The 20,053-nt window shown below is 42.1% G+C and overlaps 1 protein-coding gene across 6 annotated transcripts in view; it reads right to left on the bottom strand.

Moving 5' to 3' along the window:
• The window catches only part of strbp (spermatid perinuclear RNA binding protein), a 178,107-nt gene that overhangs the window by 79,835 nt on the left and 78,219 nt on the right, over window positions 1-20,053 (bottom strand). For 5 of the 6 annotated variants that reach the window (XM_085965686.1, XM_085965692.1, XM_085965691.1 and 2 more), the window contains 3 exons: window positions 6,758-6,947; window positions 5,506-5,741; window positions 2,642-2,807 (listed from right to left, as the gene is read on the bottom strand). In XM_085965686.1, coding sequence (XP_085821812.1) covers window positions 2,642-2,807; window positions 5,506-5,741; window positions 6,758-6,796 — 441 coding nt within the window. In that variant the 5' untranslated portion in view covers window positions 6,797-6,947. The remainder of the gene's footprint in view (window positions 1-2,641; window positions 2,808-5,505; window positions 5,742-6,757; window positions 6,948-20,053) is intronic. The other variant, XM_085965693.1, reaches the window with a different exon arrangement.

Here is a 20,053-nt window from a genome sequence, read left to right as displayed (position 1 = left end):
CAGAATAACTAATTGTCATGAACATAATGTTATTCATTTATTGGTTCCTCTCCCAAGAATGCACTGTTAAAAGTGGTAGATTACCTAACTTAGGTATAGTCTTAAATATTCTTCAGAATATATAAATAGGTAGTCATCCAAATAGAAGAGACAAATGCTAGGAAACTGTCACTAAGAGACAGGCTCACAAATGGGGTTATACAGTGTGTTTTTCTGTATGAAAGGCCCAATTATTGAAACAATCGCAATTAAGGTTTCCCAGCTCACGTACACCATGAGCAGATGAAGAGTACGAGCGCCTTTATTCAAAGACCGGAAGTCAATATTGTGGCTTTGCAAACATTTTAAAAAAAAATCAACATGCTTTGGAAATATCAGAATAAACTTGAAAAAGACCGAGATTAATAACATGGATAAATGATAACAGTGACGGAAACATTTTCCTGATGTGTGGAAAACAGAACGAACACCTGCCAAGGAAAAAAATACTGAGGTACACTTCAAGGACAACACGGAGGTGGCTGGAAGACTAGATGACCCTGACATGTCACCTATTAAAAGGGACAATGTCCCAGTGACAGCTCCCCTGCACCTCTATTTGAGCAGCCGCCCATTTAATTTGAATTTGGGCAATGAATGGATTTGTTTTAATTGTTTAAATCTAGACATTAGCGCCCTTGACCCACGGTATTCTAATAGAATTGACAATTATGGGTGGCATCTGACTAGCTGTTTACATAATTCTCTCTCGTGAATAAGACCGCAAAATGCAAACAAAAGCACTGGGGTTCATTTCTAGAGGAATTGAATTGAAATGCAGAGAGAGGTTGTGTCAAACTTGTATTTAGACCATACTTGGGAATACTGTGCACAGTTCTGGTCTCCATATTACAAAAAGGATGATGGGGCACTGGAGAAGGTGCAACAGATTTACAACAATAATACCAGAACTGAGAGATGCAATTATCAAGAAAGACTGAACAGGCTGGGGCTCTAACAAATCCAATAAGGAATTCAGGAAAAACTTCTTTATCCAGAGTGGTTAAAATGTGGAACTTATCACTCAATAAAACTGCTGAAATTAGATTAATATGCTGACCATCTGCTACATATAAAATCTCCAGCTAATATGGAGTCAATGGCACTAACCTATAAAGCCAATATCACATGGTGTAGTTGAGACGAATAGCATAGATGCATTTAAGGGGAAGCTAGATGAGGGAAAAAGAGCTAGAAGGATATGCTGATAAGTGTTAGAGGAAGTATGGTGGGAGGAGGCTCGTGCGAAGCATAAACACCGGCATAGACCCGTTGGGCTGAACGGCCTGCTTCTGCGCTGTAAATTCTATGTAATGGCATACCCTTGAAAATGAAGGTGTACTGCAAGTGTTGCAGTAATTCTGATTTGTGCCCAGCAAAGTCCCATTAACACGAATCAGATAAATGACCAGTTAATCTGTTTTCATAGTGTTGGTTTAGGGACAGGTGTTGGTCAGGACACCAATATATCTTCCCTGCTCTTCTTTGAATAGTGCCATGCAATCTTCTATATTCCCTTGAACAGGCAGACTCTCCCAGCACCTCAGCCTGTACTGAACCAAAATTTCTAAGCTCCAAATATCTCTACTTCTTTGCTTCCTAAACTGCCATAAGTTGTTATTTAACAATAAATAGGTATTTATATAATAAAATAAGGACAGAATGTATGATTTTAAATTGGTGACAAAACTATATCTGTGCACCCTGGTCCAATTATCTTTTGCCCTCTAACCCCGCTTCTTCCCCTGAAGACTACAATTGGTTTCAAGTCCCTGTGGCTCTGGTAGCACTCTTGCCTCCAAGTCAGAAGGTTGTGTGTTCAAATCCCACTCCAGAGATTTGAGCACAAAATCTAGACGGACACTGAGGGAGTGCTGCACTGTCTTTCGCATGAGACGATAAAGTGAGGCCCCATCTGCCCTCTCTGGTGGATGTAAAAAATCTCATGGCACTATTTTGAAGGACAGGGGTGTTCACCCACATGTCCTGGCCAATATTTATCCCTGAACCAACATCACCAAAACAGATTATCCGGTCGTTATCACATTGCTGCTTGTGGAACCTTGCTGTGCTTCTTACATTAAAACAGTGACTGCACTTCAAAAGCACTTATTTGGCTATAAAGTGCTTTGGGACATCCTGAGGTTGTGAAAGTCGCTATACAAATGCAAGTCTTTCTTTTCTTTCAATACTACAGAAAATCAACTATTATTCCCAAAATGCCAATCGTGCAATGTTAGCGGCATCCTCAGTACTTCCTCCCACTTACAGAATTCTATTCAGCCACCTGTACATGATGCAGGGGACCGAAGGTGTGATTCTGCCTGTCAGTACAAGAGAAGATGAGGTGCTCTCTGTGCCAAACAGCTGCATACACTAGTTCATAAGTGTGGTATGCAGAGGTTGATGGGTTTTTTATTTGATTTGATTCTAATTTTGTACCTCCTCTTTTGGCGAGAGTGATTTAAGATTTAAGCCCAAAATCATACTTTTTTATGTATACTAAATCTAACATTTCATTGTTGCAGCATCACATATTACTGCAATTTATGCATGGTGCATTTTTCCCATCAAGCACAATGACAGATTATTCTGAACTCACCTGAATTTGTATTGGCAGATTGTCACAGACTGTGTTTAATAGCTTCTCGGTTGGTTTTTCTTTACACATCAGCACCAGGTCTAAATCCAGGTCCCCCTTTATCAGCAAACCCTTTGCAACCAATCCAATTCGCATCACTCCACACAAGACCCGACCACTCTGTTGACTGTTAAAGCAATGATCAATTATGTGATTTTTCTTTTCTTTAAAAAAGGGAAAATTGTATAATTATATGTGGCAAATCTTTTACAAAGCATCTAGAGGAATTAGGCCTTTGAGTGGTGAATTATTTTGAAGCTTTCACATATGCAATTTTCTAATACAGGTATATAAAAATCATAGAATCTTACAGCCCTGCAATTTTTTTCCTTTTCAAGTACATAATCAATTCGCTTTTGAAAGTTACTAATGAAATTAAAACTGCTTCCACCACTTTTTCAGCTAGTGCATTCCAGATCATAACTTGCTGTATGAAAAAAATTCTCATCTTTCCCCCAGTTCTTTTGCCAATTATCCTAAATCTGTGTCCTTTGGTTAGCGACCTTCCTGTCAGTGAAAACAGTTGCTTCCAATCTACTCAATAATTTTGAATACCTCTATTAAATCTCCCCTTAACCGTCTCTAGTCTCTTCATATAACTGAAGTTCCTCAGCCTTGGTACCATTCTAGTAAATCTCCTCTGCGCCTTCTCCAAAGCCTTGACATTCTTCCTAAGTTGTGGTGCCGAGCATTAGACAACACTATACTCCAGATGAGGCCTAATCAGTAATTTACAAAGGTTTAGCATAACTTGCTTGCTTTTGTACTCTATGCCTCTATTTATAAAGGATCTCGTATGTGTTGTTTAACAGCCTTATTGACTTGTCCTGCCACCTTCAAAGATTTGCGTATGTGAACCCCCAGGTCTCTCCGTTCCTGCACCCCCGTTAGGATTGTACCATTTAGTTTATATTGTCTCTCCTCATTCTTCTTTACAAAATGTATCATTTTACACTTCTCTACATTAAATTTCATCTGCCATGTGTCTGCCCATTTCACCAATCTGTCTATGTCCTTCTGAAGTCTGTTACTGTCCTTTGCTCAGTTTCCTACATTTTCAAGTTTTCTGTCACCTGTAAACTTTGAAATTATGCCCTGTACACCCAAGTCCATGTCATTAAAGCATATCAAAGAGAGCTCCTGGCCAAATACCAAACCCTGGGGGATATCACTGTATACTTCCCTCCAGTTCTCTGTCTCAGCCAATTTTGCATCCATGCCGACAGTGCCCCTTTAATTCCATGGGCTTCCATTTTGCCAACAAGTTTATTGTGTGGAACTTTATCGAACACCTTCTGAAAGCCCACATACACATCAACTGCATGATCTTCATGAACCCTCTCCGTTATTTCATCAAAGAACACAATCAAGTTTGTCAGACACAATTTGCTTTCAAAAATCCTGTTGTCTGTCGTTTATTAACCCATGCTCTTTCAAGAGACAAATAATTTATCCCGGATTATGGACTCTAGAAGTTTCCACTGATTGGCCTATAGTTACCGGGTTTATCCCCCTCTCCTTTTTAGAATAGGGATTTAACATTTTCAACCCTCCAGTTCTCTGGCACCACTCCCATATCTAAGGAGGATTGAAAGATTGTGACCAGAGCCTCCGCTATTTCCACCCTTACCTCGCTCAACAGCCGAGAATGCATTCCATCCAGACCGGGTGAATTTTCTATTTTGAGCTTTGCCAACTATTAAGTAGCTCCTCTTATCCATTTTTATCCTATCGAATTTCTCTATCCCCCTCCTCCTTTATCGTGACTTTGACGGCATCCTCTTCTTTTGTGAAGACAGGTATTAGGTACACAATTAGTATCTCCGCCATGCCCTCCGTCAAGATGATATCCTATTTGGTCTCTAATCAGCCCCAACCCTTCCCCTTTGACTATCTTTTTACTCTATGTTTATAAAAGACTTTAGCATTCCCTTTTATGTTACCTGTTAATCTTCTCATGTGCTCTCTTAGCCCCTTTTATTTCCTTTTTCAGTTCTCCTCTGCACTTTCTATATTCTGCTTGATTCTTTACTGTATTATGAACGTGACATTTATCATAAGCCTCATCATTTTTCAGATTTATAGCATCCGCAGTATTTTTCTCTTGATTTATCATAAGCTTCCTTTTTCTGTTTCATTTTAATCACAATTTCTTTAGTCATCCAGGGAGCTCTAGCTTTGGATGCCCTTTCTTTCCCCCTCATAGGAATGTGTTTAGTCTGAACTGGAACCATCTCCTCCTTGAAGGCCTCCCATTACTCATTACCATTTATAGGCCAGTTTTTGTTTCCAATCCACCTGGGCCAGATCGCTTTTCAACTCACTGAAGTTAGCCTTCTTCCAATTGAGTATCTTCACCTTTGATTGTTCCTTGCCCTTTTCCATACCACTCTAAACTAAACAATATTGTGATCACTGATTTCGAAACATGCTCCACTTCATTCCCCAGAACTAGATCTGTTATATATTTCTATATAAACAATTGGATTAGAAGATAAATTCAGGAAATATGATCAAAAAACATGTAATTTTCTCATTTAAAAGGAAGCAATACAATTTTGTTTGATAAAACCTATCATCTTACACTATTGGAAATAAGAAATTTGATTATATTTCATGGGCTTGAAAAGCTATTATAACCAAATGTTTAACAGATTTTACAACTGCAAACTGCAATTTCCCAGCAACTAATCAACACTTGATGTGGATGAAAATCTGATAAATCAGCACATCCTTCTACTGACATTCGTATGAAAATCAAGTAAAGCATTTCTTCTGTACAGAAAAGACTGCATCATCCTTCAGTAAAATTGGTAACAACTCACTTTGTACTGCTCTCTGAAGTATCACTTTTCTTGGTATCTGCAGCTCCATCTTCACCCGCATCCACATTAACCGACTTCAAATTAGTTTCATCCAAATAGTCCGACACGTGTTTCAGTGCACATTCCACTGTTGAAACCATATTCTGTACAGCTTCAAGCTCTTCCTGAGAAGGATACACTGAGGAATGTTTTGCCATGACATGTCGGTCATCATTAGCAAATGTTCGGATTGGTCTCTAAAAAGAAAAAGATTATATATTGAACCATTTACAAATTAACAAAGGGAAAAAAAGTTCTAAAAGATGTAAATACTAAGTATCAAGTCAATCAAAAAGCAGTGTCAAAATCCATGCAGAGGGTAATGCCGATAGCCCGCTCTTCTGGTATTCCCTTGTGCACCATTTCACTGGGGTGAGGAGAATGGATATCCAATGCTTTTCTGGTCTTATTACAACTTTTGCTCGATAGTAAAACTCTAATTTAAAAGATTAACAACAGATAATTTGGAAATCACAGCTTTCAACTTCAGGAGGCATGAAGCATACTGCTCTCTCCATTCTCTCATGGTTTCATCCTCATTTGTTAGGGAATTACTTTTTTCCCGGTGGGATCAATGAAGAACATAACGACCAATGTGCACCTTGGCGAACAAGCGCAGTTATAACTGCAACATCATACCAATGGATATTATGTTCAGAAATGTTATTCTGTACCTCCGACACTTATATAATTCACTTAATTGAATAGCTGTATTGTTATCCTAGCAAGATGCAATTGCCACACATTATTCAAAATCATATGGATGATAATGAAAAACCATTCTGAATGTTGTTCAATTCTGAAAGTGATCGACATCAACACCATGACCGTATAAAGGCATGACTATCCATTTCCCTACAAAAGTCTGTCTTTGGGCAACCCAAGGCAATAGATAACACTAAAATCTGGTGTACAAGTCACTCCCCTCTTAGTTTTACAGAACATTGAGGGATATTACGGAGATAGTGTGGTATATATAACCGGACTTTTAAAGCCAGGTAATTTTACGAGCTAGGCAGGTGAGGCTGCCCATGAGGAGTGTAGACTTATAAAAATAAGCTTTTGATTTTGGGGGGGAAAATGCACAAAGCACAAATTCTCAATCATGAATTAGGTAACACAGGAGAGGATAGGGCAAGAACTTGGCATGCAGAGAACATAACTTGAAGAATGCTGAAGACCCTACCAAGGCAGGTAATGTTAGATTGCTTACCTTCCGTATGGTCTTCTTCATTCTTTCAATATACTTCATCCTCCAAATACAAATGATTAAGCCATCACCCAAACGGGGGAAAATTGCAAGATACTGTCCATTTAAGACTTTTCATCCTTGCAGTAGCCATGCAAGCCACATGATCTCCCCCGCCTGTGCTGCATATAAGGTCTCATTCTGAACCTCAGTTCTTTCATGGAGGAGAAAACAGAAGGAGGATCAAATTGATACAGCGCAAAATACACAAAAGAAATTGGAAGCGCCAAGTGAGAAAAAGATGGTATGGTTTGAGCTACTCCTAATATGGTTTCCCCATTTGCACTGCAAAAGGCAGTTCCTACAATTTCAAACTTACCCATATGCATTTAGTATATTTGTTGTTTGTGTCTAATCTCACCCACATGGTTTTAACATGGTCAGGAGGGTAATTTAATTTCTCTACTGATCTGTTGTCCGGTGCTTATGTGGCTGACCGGGGAGGCTGTTTCCTTGTGAGGGCCCTGCAGAAAGGTTCGGTTTGGGGCACCTATGTTTTACTACCCAATGATACTAAATACCACCTAATTAATCTGTCAAATCCACACGTATGATTGCAAAAAGGCATGGTTGCAATAAGTAATATAAAAATAGTTGACAAAGAAATAAGCGATAGATAACACAAGAGTAAATGGCATTGAACGATTATAAAAGTCTTGAAATACCAATGTCATTTCAATACGAGGTGTTAGAGACAACTCAAACTAGATTTTTGTGCTTTAGCTGCAGCGAACTCTTGTATAACATCCGAGTAGTCGAGTGGTACTTACAGTTCGTAAAAACTGAATTCCATCTTCTCCTTCTCTCACCTCAGCCATGACTGCAGGAGGGTGACGGGGTAGAGGAGAACGAGGTCGGAGCTCTCTAGGCTGCAGCGCGTCCCCTGGATTGTGACCATCACTCAGACTCGCACTTAATTCTCCCATGCTCACTCACTGACACACACTCAGGTGAAAGGGGATTGTACTACTTTTCATTTTCGCTCGCTCTCTGTTGTGATCTCTCTCCTCGTCCTTTTGTTCTATGGGAATACAGAGACTGACCCTTACACTCACTAGCTGCACAGTACCAGTAAAGTGAAAGTCTAGTCCTCAGAATCAGCACCTAAAGTTCAGCCAAGATCCAAAGACCGGGTCTCCCACCCAGACTCCTACTAATTTCTGCTGCTGGGAATGGTTGCCTGTGATTCTCTTTCCTTTGCCAGAGGCAAATAGTTTTTTCTTTTAACACTATACAGGTGGGTTGCCCATTTAATATATGACAACAGATCAGTAGAGAAATTAAATTACCCTCCCGAGTGTGCTCAGTGCTATAAAGCACACCAGCGTGTTCCATGGAGTGTAGGGGCTCTGACACAAATTTTCAGAACCTCTCTGGCCACAGGGGATGTGCCAGAGGACTGGAGAACAGCTAACATAGTACCATTATTCAAGAAGGGTAGTAGGGATAAACCAGGGAATTACAGGCCAGTGAGCTGAACATCAGTGGTAGGGAAATAATTGGAAAAAATTCTGAGGGGCAGAATTGGTCTCCACTTGGAGAGGCAGGGATCAATTAGGGATAGCCAGCATGGCTTTGTCAACGGAAGATCATGTCTGACCAATTTGATTGAATTTTGAGAGGGGGTGATTAGGTGTGTGGATGAGGGTAGTGCAGTGGATGTGGTTTACATGTTCAGTAAGGCTTTTGATAAAGTGCCACATAGGAGACTGGTCAGGAAGGTAAGAGCCCATGGGATCCAGGGTGCCTTGGCACATTGGATCCAAAACTGGCTTAGTGGCAGAAGGCAGAGGGTGATGGTGGAAGGTTGTTTTTGTGACTGGAAGCCTGTGTCCAGTGGGGTACCGCAGGGATCGGTGCTGGGTCCCTTGCTGTCTGTGGTCTACATTCATGATTTGGATGTAAATGTAAAAGGTATGATCAGTAAGTTCGCAGATGACACAAAAATTGGTGGGGTGGTAAATAGCGAGGCGGAAAGCCTCAGGCTACAGGACGATATAGATGGGTTGGTCAGATGGGCGGAACAGTGGCAAATGGAATTTAACCCTGAAAAGCATGAGGTGATGCATTTTGGACAGACTAACAAGGCAAGGGAATACACAATGAATGGTAAGACCCTAGGAAAGACAGAGGATCAGGGGGACCTTGGTGTGCATGTACATAGATCCCTGAAGGCAGCAGAACAGGTGGATAAGGTGGTTAAAAAGGCATATGGGATACTTGCCTTCATTAGCCGAGGCATAGAATATAAGGGCAGGGAGGTTATGATGGAGCTGTACAAAACGCTGGTAAGGCCACAGCTGGAGTACTGTGTGCAGTTCTGGTCGCCACACTATAGGAAGGATGTGATTGCTTTGGAGAGGGTACAGAGGAGATTTACCAGGATGTTACCTGGGCTGGAGCGCTTCAGCTATGAAGAAAGACTGGACAGGCTGGGGTTGTTTTCCTTGGAGCAGAGAAGGCTGAGGGGGGACCTGATTGAGGTATATAAAATTATGAGGGGCATAGATAGGGTAGACAGAAAGGACCTTTTCCCCTTAGTAGAGGGGTCAATAACAAGGGGGCATAGATTCAAGGTAAGGGGCAGGAGATTTAGAGGGGATTTGAGGAAAAACTTTTTCACCCAGAGGGTGGTTGGAATCTGGAACTCACTGCCTGAAAGGGTGGTAGAGGCAGGAACCCTCAACATTCAAGAAGCATTTGGATGAGCACTTGAAATGCCATAGCATACAAGGCTACGGACCAAATGCTGGAAAATGGGATTAGATTAGACAGGGCTTGATGGCCGGCGCGGGCGCGATGGGCCTCTTTCTGTGCTGTATAACTCTATGACTCTGACTAGGTATCCTTTCATTGGACCCACTCGGGGCCTCAGATCCCAATCTGCGTAAACATTTCCAACAGTGCGACAATCACGATACCCATGCACGTTGATGTGACTGCTGTTATATCCAGGTATCGAAATGCAGAGTCTAATATTGTCAACATGTACCATTTCCAAAAACCGTCAGGTATGCCAACTCTCAAACTGTCGGTTTATAATGGTAGACACTGCAGTGGTGCTTTGATGCAACCCCCGATTTAGTCATACAATCATTACACATCCTACAAAATTTAGCAGTATTCCTGCAGATCAACGTTGCGCCAATTTACACTGTATATTTCATGCCCTGACATCTTGCAAGTGGGATGTTGGGCTACGTTAATAAATCTTAGTAGTATGCCCAAGATACAACTCTTTGCTGGAACACTTCTGGATTCTGTGCCTCAATGGTTTTGATTTCTATTATTAAATCAAAATCCTTTTTGTACCTTTGCCACTCTGCAGGCTTAGGTTGTGGGCCACTGATGCTTTTTGTGGCTTATGATCAATTGCTCTCTAGTGTGGGGTCAGTCCAGATCCATAGCTAGCTCAGTGCAATTCAAACTATGCAGGCTCCTTGGTACATTGCAAAATATCGCAGAGAGTCCTCCATTCCCTCACATGCTTCCACAAGGTTTGACATCACTTCAGCAGCAGAAACTGCATTGTGCAGTTTTACGGTCGCCTTTGGCTTGAATTGTGAAATCATAACTGCTTATGCCATTTCTCCCTCATACATCGTGGTTTAGTTCTTCTCCTGGCTCCCACCACACATTCACAGAATGGACTGTTTAGTATACCTCAATTAAGGGAAGCTTTATTTTCCCTTCAAAACCACAAACAAGAGTCTTCCTCTTTTCAGTTATCGATCCACCCATATCAACAGTAAGCTTACCAAGGGGAGTGTACACCCTGATCATAAACAGCCTGCCCGCATCGTGTTTATTAACAGGTACGGCACTGCTGCTGAAGGTTTTGCAGGGGATTGGCTTGACATGCAGGCTGCATGATGCAATTTTATGGCAGTATTTGGTTTTCCAAACTGTGCTCCGGACCTCCGCTTGGACCAATGACTCTCCCTGTGACCCATTTCATCGCACTTGGAACACAAGGCCCTACTGTCTTTCCTTTGACATTTATTCTAGGTCTGTGGCTGATCTCCCCATCACGTGAATCACCCCCGAATGGCCAATGTCAGTGGTCTGCCATCCCACTCTTGTCAGTTTTCTGAAGGTTGCGGGTTCAAGCCCCACTCCAGGACTCCACACAATAGAAGCTGAGTACTGCATTGTCGGAGGTGCTGTCTTTTGGATTAGATGTTAACCAGATGTCTGCCTGTTCAGGTGGATGTGAAAGATCCCATGGGAGTATTTAAAGAGATGGGGAATTCGACTAGTGTCTTGGCCAATATTAACCCTTCCAACAGAACAGATTAAATTGGTCTTTTACCTTGCTGCTGTTTGTGGAACCTTTCTATATGCAAATTGGCTGCTATATTTGTCGATGTAACAGTGACTATTCAATTAAGTAATTGGTTGCAAAGCACATTGATACATCCTGAGAATGTGAAAGTCATTATGTAAATGAAAGTTCTCTTTTTATTAAATGTTGGAATATCGAAATTAATCATTTACCAATTGGGTTAAATTTATCATACCTTTATTCAACTGGACCTTACTGCAAGCTCATGTCACTGCCTCCACATACTGGTGCTCACACTCATTTTCTTCTTCCTTATGCTTGCATCATCAATTCCTCTTTGTGCTTCTGCTGTTCTTGCTTGCACTGCTCTTTTTCTGCCTCCAATTTAAGAATTTCTAACTGCTGTGCACCTTTCTTAATTCCTTTTCCACCCACTGTTAGATGGGCAAATTCTAGCTCACGATACACATTTTCCTGAGCCCTAGTACCAATTATTTTTATTTGCTGCTCTTTGCTTCTGCTTGTTAATTTAATATCAACTTCTTTGGTTCCCAAGCAATATTAATCCCACCAGCTGTTATGATTTGGACTTGCTCTCAATACGTTTTTCTTATCTGCACTGTAAAAGGCAGCTTGTATAGGAGATTCACATTCCATATGATCTTAAACTAAACATAATGCCCCAGATTTTGCTGTAATAATAACGGCGAGGCTAACAGCATTTGCTGTTATTACAGGGTAAATCCGACAGCAACTTCTGGCATCTGCACATGCGTGGTTAAACGTGGAAATCTAGAAGTTGCTGTCAGAGATACCCTGCTGCCCCAGAGTGAACTGTCGTAGTCCTCGCCGAGATTTGGCACTGAAATCACTAATGGCATGAACTTAGGGAAATTACCCACTAGTCTCATACTAAAAACTACTAGGAATGTTAAGGCTAGTGCATTCAGGAGTAAGGGAGTTTTAAAAAAGTCTTAGATATGCGCCTTTCACGACCACCAGACGTCTCAAAGTGCTTTACAGCCAATGAAGTACTTTTGGAGTGTAGTCACTGTTGTAATGTGGGAAACGCGGCAGCCAATTTGCGCACAGCAAGCTCCCACAAACAGCAATGTGATAATGACCAGATAAACTGTTTTTGTTATGTTGATTAATGGCATACCAAGTGATAATTACAGCTGAACAACCGCTCTGGCCCAGAAATATTAATTTTACAAGTGTGGAGTCTCATTCTCTAAGAAAATTAATGCTGCAAATTCAAATAATTAAGTTTTTCTGTTTTTCTCTTTTATCGCTCTTTAATCCTATCTATGTTCCTATCTTTATTTTGTTTCCTGTACAATGATTTAAATGTAATTCATATTTCCTGTTTTGTACAGGAAACTGTGCGCTATCCGGAGGCGAACCGTCCGGCAAGCTCGAGCCACCGGCAAAAATCAGGAGCAGTTTTTTATTCTTTGTTTCTTTTCTTTGCTTTTTTTCCAAACAGTCAAGCTCTGCAACGTCTGTAGCTAAGCAACAGCTTCAGCTAGAGACACTAGCCGACTGTTTAGAGACTGTTGCTAAGCAACAGGGTTTGTTGATTCATACGGAGATGAAAATCTCCGTATGTTTCAACGTTAGCTCTGGAGTGTACGGCAGTTTTGAGGGAACGGCAGCAGCTCGGTCCCGTCGGTGCCGGATAGCACAAAGTTTCCTGTATCACAGAAATCACAGAAACCCCACAGTGCAGATAGAGGCCATTTCGGCCCATCGAGCCTGCACCGACACATATCCCACCCGATCCCTGTAACCCCTACATCAACACATATCCCACCCTATCCCCGTAAACCCACGTATTTAATCCCCCTAACACTAAGGGTCAATTTATCATAGCCAATCAACCTAACCCGCACATCTTTGGACTGTGGGAGGAAACCGGAGCACCCGGAGAAAACCCACGCAAACACGGGGAGAATGTGCAAACTCCACACAGACAGACAGTCACCCGAGGCCGGATTCGAACCCGGGTCCCTGGCGCTGTGAGGCAACAGTGCTAACCACTATGCCACCGTGCTGTAGTCTGTGTCTCAGTGAGGATTCTTCAATCTGATTGTTTGAAGAGCCCCCCCTACTGCTTTTTCCCTGCTCAGAAACCACAGATACCCCTGTAGAAGATGCTGCTCTGGATCAGCCGCAGGATTAGTAGGCATCTCCGCTGACAAGCTCGCGAGAAGTCTCTGAGCAACTATATGCAAGGTAAGCTGTTCCTTCGTGCTATAAGGAAAATCTGGACCTGTGTGTTTCATATATGGGGCAATAGCTGTAGAGCAAAGAATCTTCCCTTTTATTGAAAACTTATGACTGGTTAGGATTCCACTACATATTGTGTCACTTTAGAACACAAGAACGTAAGAAATAGGAGCAGGAGTAGGCCATACGGCCCCTCAAGCCTGCTCCGCCATTCATTAAATCATGGCTGATCATCGACCTCAACTCCACTTTCCCACCTGATCTCCATATCCCTCGATTCCCCAGGAGTCCAAAAAATCTATCTCAGCCTTGAATATACTCAAATGACTCAGCATCCACAGACCTCTGGGGCAGAGAATTCCAAAGATTCACAACCCTGAGTGAAGAAATACCTCCTTATCTCAGTCTTAAATGGCCTACCCCTTATCCAGAGACTATGCCCCCTAATTCTAGACACTCCAGCCAGGGGAAACAACCTCTCAACATCTACCCTGTCAATCCCCTTCAGAATCTTGTATGTTTCAATGAAATGATCTCTCATTCTTGTAAACTCCAGAGAGTATAAGCCCATTGCACACAATCTATCATAGAACAGCCCTCTCATCCCAGGAATCAATCGAGTTAACCTTTGTTCCACTGCCTCCAAGGCAAGTATATCCTTCCTTAGATAAGGAGACCAAAACTGTGCACAGTACTCCGGGTGTGGTCTCACCAAGGCCCTGTACAATTGTAGCAAGACTTCCTTACTCTTATACTCCAACCCCCTTGCAATAAAGGCCAACATGCCATTTGCCTTCCTTATTGCTTGCTGTTCCTACATGCTAGCTTTCTGTGTTTCTTGCACGAGGACACCTAAATCTCTCTTTATATCAACATTTAAAAGTTTCTCACCATTTAAAAAATATTCTGTTTTTCTATTCTTCCTACCAAAGTGAATAACCTCACATTTCCCTACATTATCTTCTTCTTCTTAGGCAGTCCCTCAGAACCGAAGATGACTTGCTTCCACATTAAAAATGAGTTCTCAGGTGACTGATGAGTCCAATGCGGGACAGACCTACAGTTTCTGTCACAAGTGGGTCAGGCGGTGGTTGAAGGGACGGGTGGGTGGGATGCTTGGGTTGATGTGAGCTCCTTCCGCTTGGCTTCCGCTTGGTCCCGGCGAAGAGACTCGAGGTGTTCACCGCCTTCTCCACTTTGTACGGTCTTGGGCCAGGGATTCCCAGGTGTCGGTGGGGATGTTGCACTTTTTCCAAGGAGGCTTTGAGGGTGTCCTTGAAGCGTTTCCTCTGCCCACCTGGGGCTCTCTTGCTGTGTCGGAGCTCAGAGTAGAGCACTTGTTTTGGGAGTCTCGTATCGGGCATGCGGACGATGTGACCCGTCCATCGGAGCTGATCGAGCGTGGTCAAAGCTTCGATGCTCGGGATGTTGGTCTGAGCGAGAACACGGACGTTGGTGCACCTATCCTGCCAATGGATTTGCAGGATCTTGCGGAGGCAGCATTGGTGGTACCACTCCGGTGCTTTGAGGTGCCTGCTGTACATGCTCCATGTCTCTGAGGCATACAGGAGGGCAGGTATTACTACTGCTCTGTAGACCATGAGCTTGGTGCCGGGTTTGAGGTCCTGGTCTTCAAACACTCTCTTCCTCAGGTGACCGAAGGCTGCACTGGCACACTGAAGGCGGTGTTGGACTTCGTCATACCCTTGTTGACAATAGGCTCCAGAGGTATGGAAAGTGGTCTACGTTGTCCAAGGCCTTGTCATGGATTTTGATAATCGGGGGACAGTACTGTGTGGCAGGGGCAGGTTGGTAGAGGACCTTTGTCTTACGGATGTTTAGTGTAAGGCCTATGCTCTCGTACACTTCGGTGAAGGTGTTAACGATGGTTTGGAGTTCGACCTCCGAGTGTGCGCAGACGCAAGCGTCGTCTGCATACTATAATTTGACGACAGAGGAAGGGACGACCTTGGATCTGGACTGGAGGTGACGGAGGTTGAACAGTTTCCCGTTTGTTCTGTAAATTAGCTCCACTCCAGCGGGGAGCTTACGGAGGGTGAGATGGAGTATTGCTGCAAGGAAGATCGAGAAGAGCGTTGGTGCAATGACACAACCTTGCTTGACCCCGGTCCGCACATGAATTGGGTCTGTGGTGGAAACCATTGGTCAGGATCACGGCTTGCATGTCGCCATGAAGCAGGCGGAGGATGGTGAAAAACTTGAGGGCAGCCGAATAGGAGGACACTCAATAATCCCTCATGGTTGAGTGTCAAAGGTCTTTGAGGTCAAAGAAGGCCACGTACAGCGGTTGGCGCTGTTCCCTGCATTTCTCTTGTAATTGGCGCGTGGTGAAGATCATGTCCATTGTGCCCCCTAGTGGGCGGAATCTGCATTGCAACTCTGGGAGGAGCTCTTCAGCCACTGGGAGAAGGCGATTGAGGAGGATTCTTGTGAATAACCTCACATTTCCCTACATTACATCCATCTGCCACCTTACTGTCCACTCACTTAGTCTATCTATATCCCGGTGCAGACTCTGTTCTCCTCACAGCTTACTGCCCCACCTAGCTTTGAAACTTGGATCCACTAAACTCGGTCCCTTCATCTAGGTCGTTAATATAGATTGTAAATAGCTGAGGCCCCAGCACTGATCCTTGCAGGACCACACTAGGTACAGCCTGCCAAACTGAAAAAGACCCGTTTATCCCTACTCACTGTTTTCTGTCCATTAACCAATCCTCTATCCATGCTATTATATTACCCCCAATCACATGAGCTCTTATCTTGTGTAACAACCTTTTATGTGGCACCTTATCGAATGCCTTTTGGAAATCCAAATATTCTACGTCTACTGGTTCCCCTTTATCTACCCTGCTAGTTACATCCTCAAAAAACTCTTTAAATTTGTCAAACACAATTTCCCTTTCATAAAACCATGTTGGCTTTGCCTAATCATGTTATGGTTTTCCAAGTGCCTGATACTACTGGATTCCAGCATTTTCCAGATGACTGGTATCAGGCTAACTTGCCTGTTCCCCATTTTCTCTCTCCCTCCTTTCTTGAGTAGCGGTGTTACATTTGCTACCTTCCAATCTGCTAGGATGGTTCTAGAATCTAGGGAATTTTGGAAGATCAAAACCAATGCACCCACTATCTCTGCAGCCACCACTTTTAGAACCCTAGGATGTAGGCCATCAGGTCCAGGGGATTTGTCGGCTTTTAGTCCCATTAGTTTCTCTAGTACTTTTTCTCCACTTAAATTAATTACGTTAAGTTCCTCGCCCTCATTAGACCCTTGGTTCCCCACCATTTTTGGTATGCTTTTTGTGTCTTCTACTGTGAAGACAGATACAAAATATTTTTTTTAACGTTTTTGCCATTTCCTTATTCCCCATAATAATTTCTCCTGTCTCAGCCTCTAAAGGACCAACATTTACTTTTGCTACCCTCTTCCTTTTTACATACTTGTAGAAGCTCTTACAATCTGTTTTTATATTTCTTACTAGTTTCTCATTCTACTTTTTCCCCCTTTTTATCAATTTTTTAGTCATCCTTTGCGGTTTTCTGAAACTCTCCCAATCCTCAGGCTTACTATTATTCTTCGCAACATTGTAAGCTTCTTCTTTCAATCTAATGCTATCCATAACTTCTTTAGTTAGCCACGGATGGATCACTTTTCCTGTGGAGTTTTTGTTTCTCAATGGAATGTATTTTTGTTGAGAATTATGAAATATTTCTTTAAATGCTAGCCACTGTTTATCTACCGCCATACCTTTTAAATCTATTTTTCCAATCTACCTTAGCCAACTTGCCTCTCACACCTATGTAATTGGCTTTATTTAAGTTTAAGATTCTAGTTTTGGACTTAAGCAAGTCACTCTCAAAATTAATGTAAAATGCTATCATATTACTGATCATTCTGCCCAAGAGGATCCTTTACTATGAGATTGTTAATTAACCCTGTCTCATTACACAATACAAGATCTAAAATAGCCTCTTCCTTGGTTGGTTCCATGATGTATTGTTCTAGGAAACTGTCCCAAATGCATTCCATGAACTAGTCCTCCAAACTATCTTTGCCAATTTGATTTGTCCAGTCTAAGAAGATTAAAGTCTCCCACAATTATTGCATTACCTTTGTTACAAGCTCCTACTATTTCTTGATTAATATTCTGTTCAACGGTATAGCTACTGTTAGAGGGCCTATATACTTCTCCCACCAGTGTTTTATGCCTCGTTATTCCTTATCTCCACCCATACTGATTCTACTTCCTGATCTTCTGAAACAAGATCCTTTCTCTCTACTGTCCTTATGTCATCCTTTATTATCAGGGCTACCCTCCCCCCCTCCTTTTCCATTCTGCCTGTCTTTTCGAAACGTCAAAGTACCCTGGAACATTTAGTTCCCAACCTTCGTCACCCTGCAACGTCTCTGTAATGGTTATTAGAGCAAACCCATTTATCTGCTTGTGCCTCGAGTTCGTCTATCTTCGTGCATTCAGATAAAGAGCCTTTAATTTTTATTTTTACTATTATTCCCTGCTTTGACCTTATTCTCTGCTGCACTGCTACTGTTAAACTCTCTGCCCCTTCCTGTCACACTGCTTATTTTTACCCAAATCGCTACACTGCTCTATTGCCTTGACCTCTCTCCTTAGATTTCAAAATTTCCCCTCACCTGACCCTGCCCCCCCCACTCTTTTTTAGAAGAAGATGAATGTTATCAGCCATCTCAGACACTTTTCATATCAGGCTAAACTACAACAGGTTTATTCACAAATAAAATTTACTGAAGCAAATATGGGCGAGATATGTCCAATATAGTACCAGGAGTCTAGAGACAGATTCTAAGAAATGAACCAGTCAGACAAGTCCTTTGAATTCTTATAGAACTTTAAAAAAAAAAGCAATCTTGTTCTTCAGTGTAAAAGAGCATGACCTTTGTACGAATTATATAAGCACAATTTACCACAGCAATACAAACCAAACTGAACAATTGACAGTTCCGTAACATGTGTGTCCAGGATTCCACTTTCAACTAAAAGCAGTTTCCTATTAGGTAATTCTCAGCAACCAGTTTTGAGATTACAGGACAAATATATGATTTACATAATAATCCAAAAAATTCAACTGATGGGTAATTCATACAGGTAGTTAACGGAGTGCAAAAACAGAAGTTTGCAATCAAGACTTTGGCATGTCAAAATAGTCTTCAACGAGGTACTGTGGCAGTTGTCTCTGAGCAAACAAGCTAATTTTAAATGAAAGTATTAAAAAAGTTACATTTTTGTTACAGAAAAGGAGAAGTGATATCCCTCCTAGGACAGGTACAGCTTTGTACATGAAGGATGAACTACTGCCAAAGAACAGGATGACCCATTTACAGTATGGTCTAAAAATGATTAAATAATCAATCTTCACATACAAAGGAATTATACTAAAGTATTACAACAGTAGGTGGACAGTCCGGACTTAATTTTGAGGCTGTGCTTATGAAAAACAGGTACCCACTGAACATTACAATTCATAAGAAAGGCTTAAATTTCCAGGCCTCAGTCTCTCACCAAAAAAGGATAGTAATTTGTAATAGCTTCCCTTGTAGATCCTTGACAAGCCAAAACAGCAGGCTGGAAGGGACCCGGGACCGCAATTAAAAAGGAGAAAGCAAACTAGACTACAAAGTGCTGAGAGTGCTCTTCTGGCACCAAAGACAAACCATTTAATTTAACATTAAAATGGAGGCTGCTCTAGATACCAACAGATTGTTACTACCAAAGGTAGAAGACTGCATAAGTAAACAGCTCCTTTCATGAGCCAAGCCATCAAATGGAGTCCCTGAGGAAAGTTACTATATATGGCCCACCATCTGTAATATATCTTGTCTCCAATGTAACTGCTATGGGTCAATTAATGCTCAGCTCCAGTAGGCCAGAAAACAGGATGCAGTTCCAGCTGGTGACAGGATTAGGAGGGACAAAAGCAGCCAACTAATCTGATGCATGCAATGTACTCAGTAATTTTTTTTGTCGTTTTCTCTCCTCAACTCCTGAAGACACGGAGACATTGGGGTACAGTTCAATGGACATCCTACAGTACCTTGCCCAAGCATTCCTTCTTCACATGAACTACATTGGGGAGCTACCCAGTTTTGCCCAATCCTGTCCTCATCAGACATCCACAGTTCGAGTCACTAGCCAAGGATTGGGAGTCGACACTTGCTTGATTTTAACCCCCCTCGTCCCCTCCACCGTAATGCCCATCGTGCCACCCTGACTAAGAGTAGTTAATATAGCACAAAGAGCACATAGCTAATTCTATGCCATGGGACTACCCTAGATTAAGAGATTCAACCTTATGCCCTGAAACATTTTGTCTAAAGATCAGAGTACATTACCTCAAGTCAAGTAAATTGGTATCTGTCTGTATCGGCTGAGACATCGGAAAGCAGTACAGAGACCACTGGTAAAGACTGACTTGGAGAGATCTCCAACAGTCTCAAATTTGACACCATCTTGCTGGCTCGCAGCATCAGATCCAGTACTCAGAAGAGATGAACTCAAAAGATTACAAACTTCCAAAAGGTATCAACAATAATCTGGGGCTAGGGAACTGAAGAAACTAAGAAAGGAGACTTGCCAAAAAACATCTTAAAAGGGTGCCACTTTCCTGACTCTCTCCATAATCTGGGTTTACTTCTAACAGTATGTGAAGTATGGTGTAAAACAACAACACAATTCCCAGAG

Source organism: Somniosus microcephalus, chromosome 23 (genome assembly GCF_052327205.1).
Source record: "Somniosus microcephalus isolate GS21.2 chromosome 23, FLI_Smic_1.0, whole genome shotgun sequence".
Lineage (NCBI taxonomy): Eukaryota > Metazoa > Chordata > Chondrichthyes > Squaliformes > Somniosidae > Somniosus > Somniosus microcephalus.
This window is presented reverse-complemented; position numbering and strand designations above follow the sequence as displayed.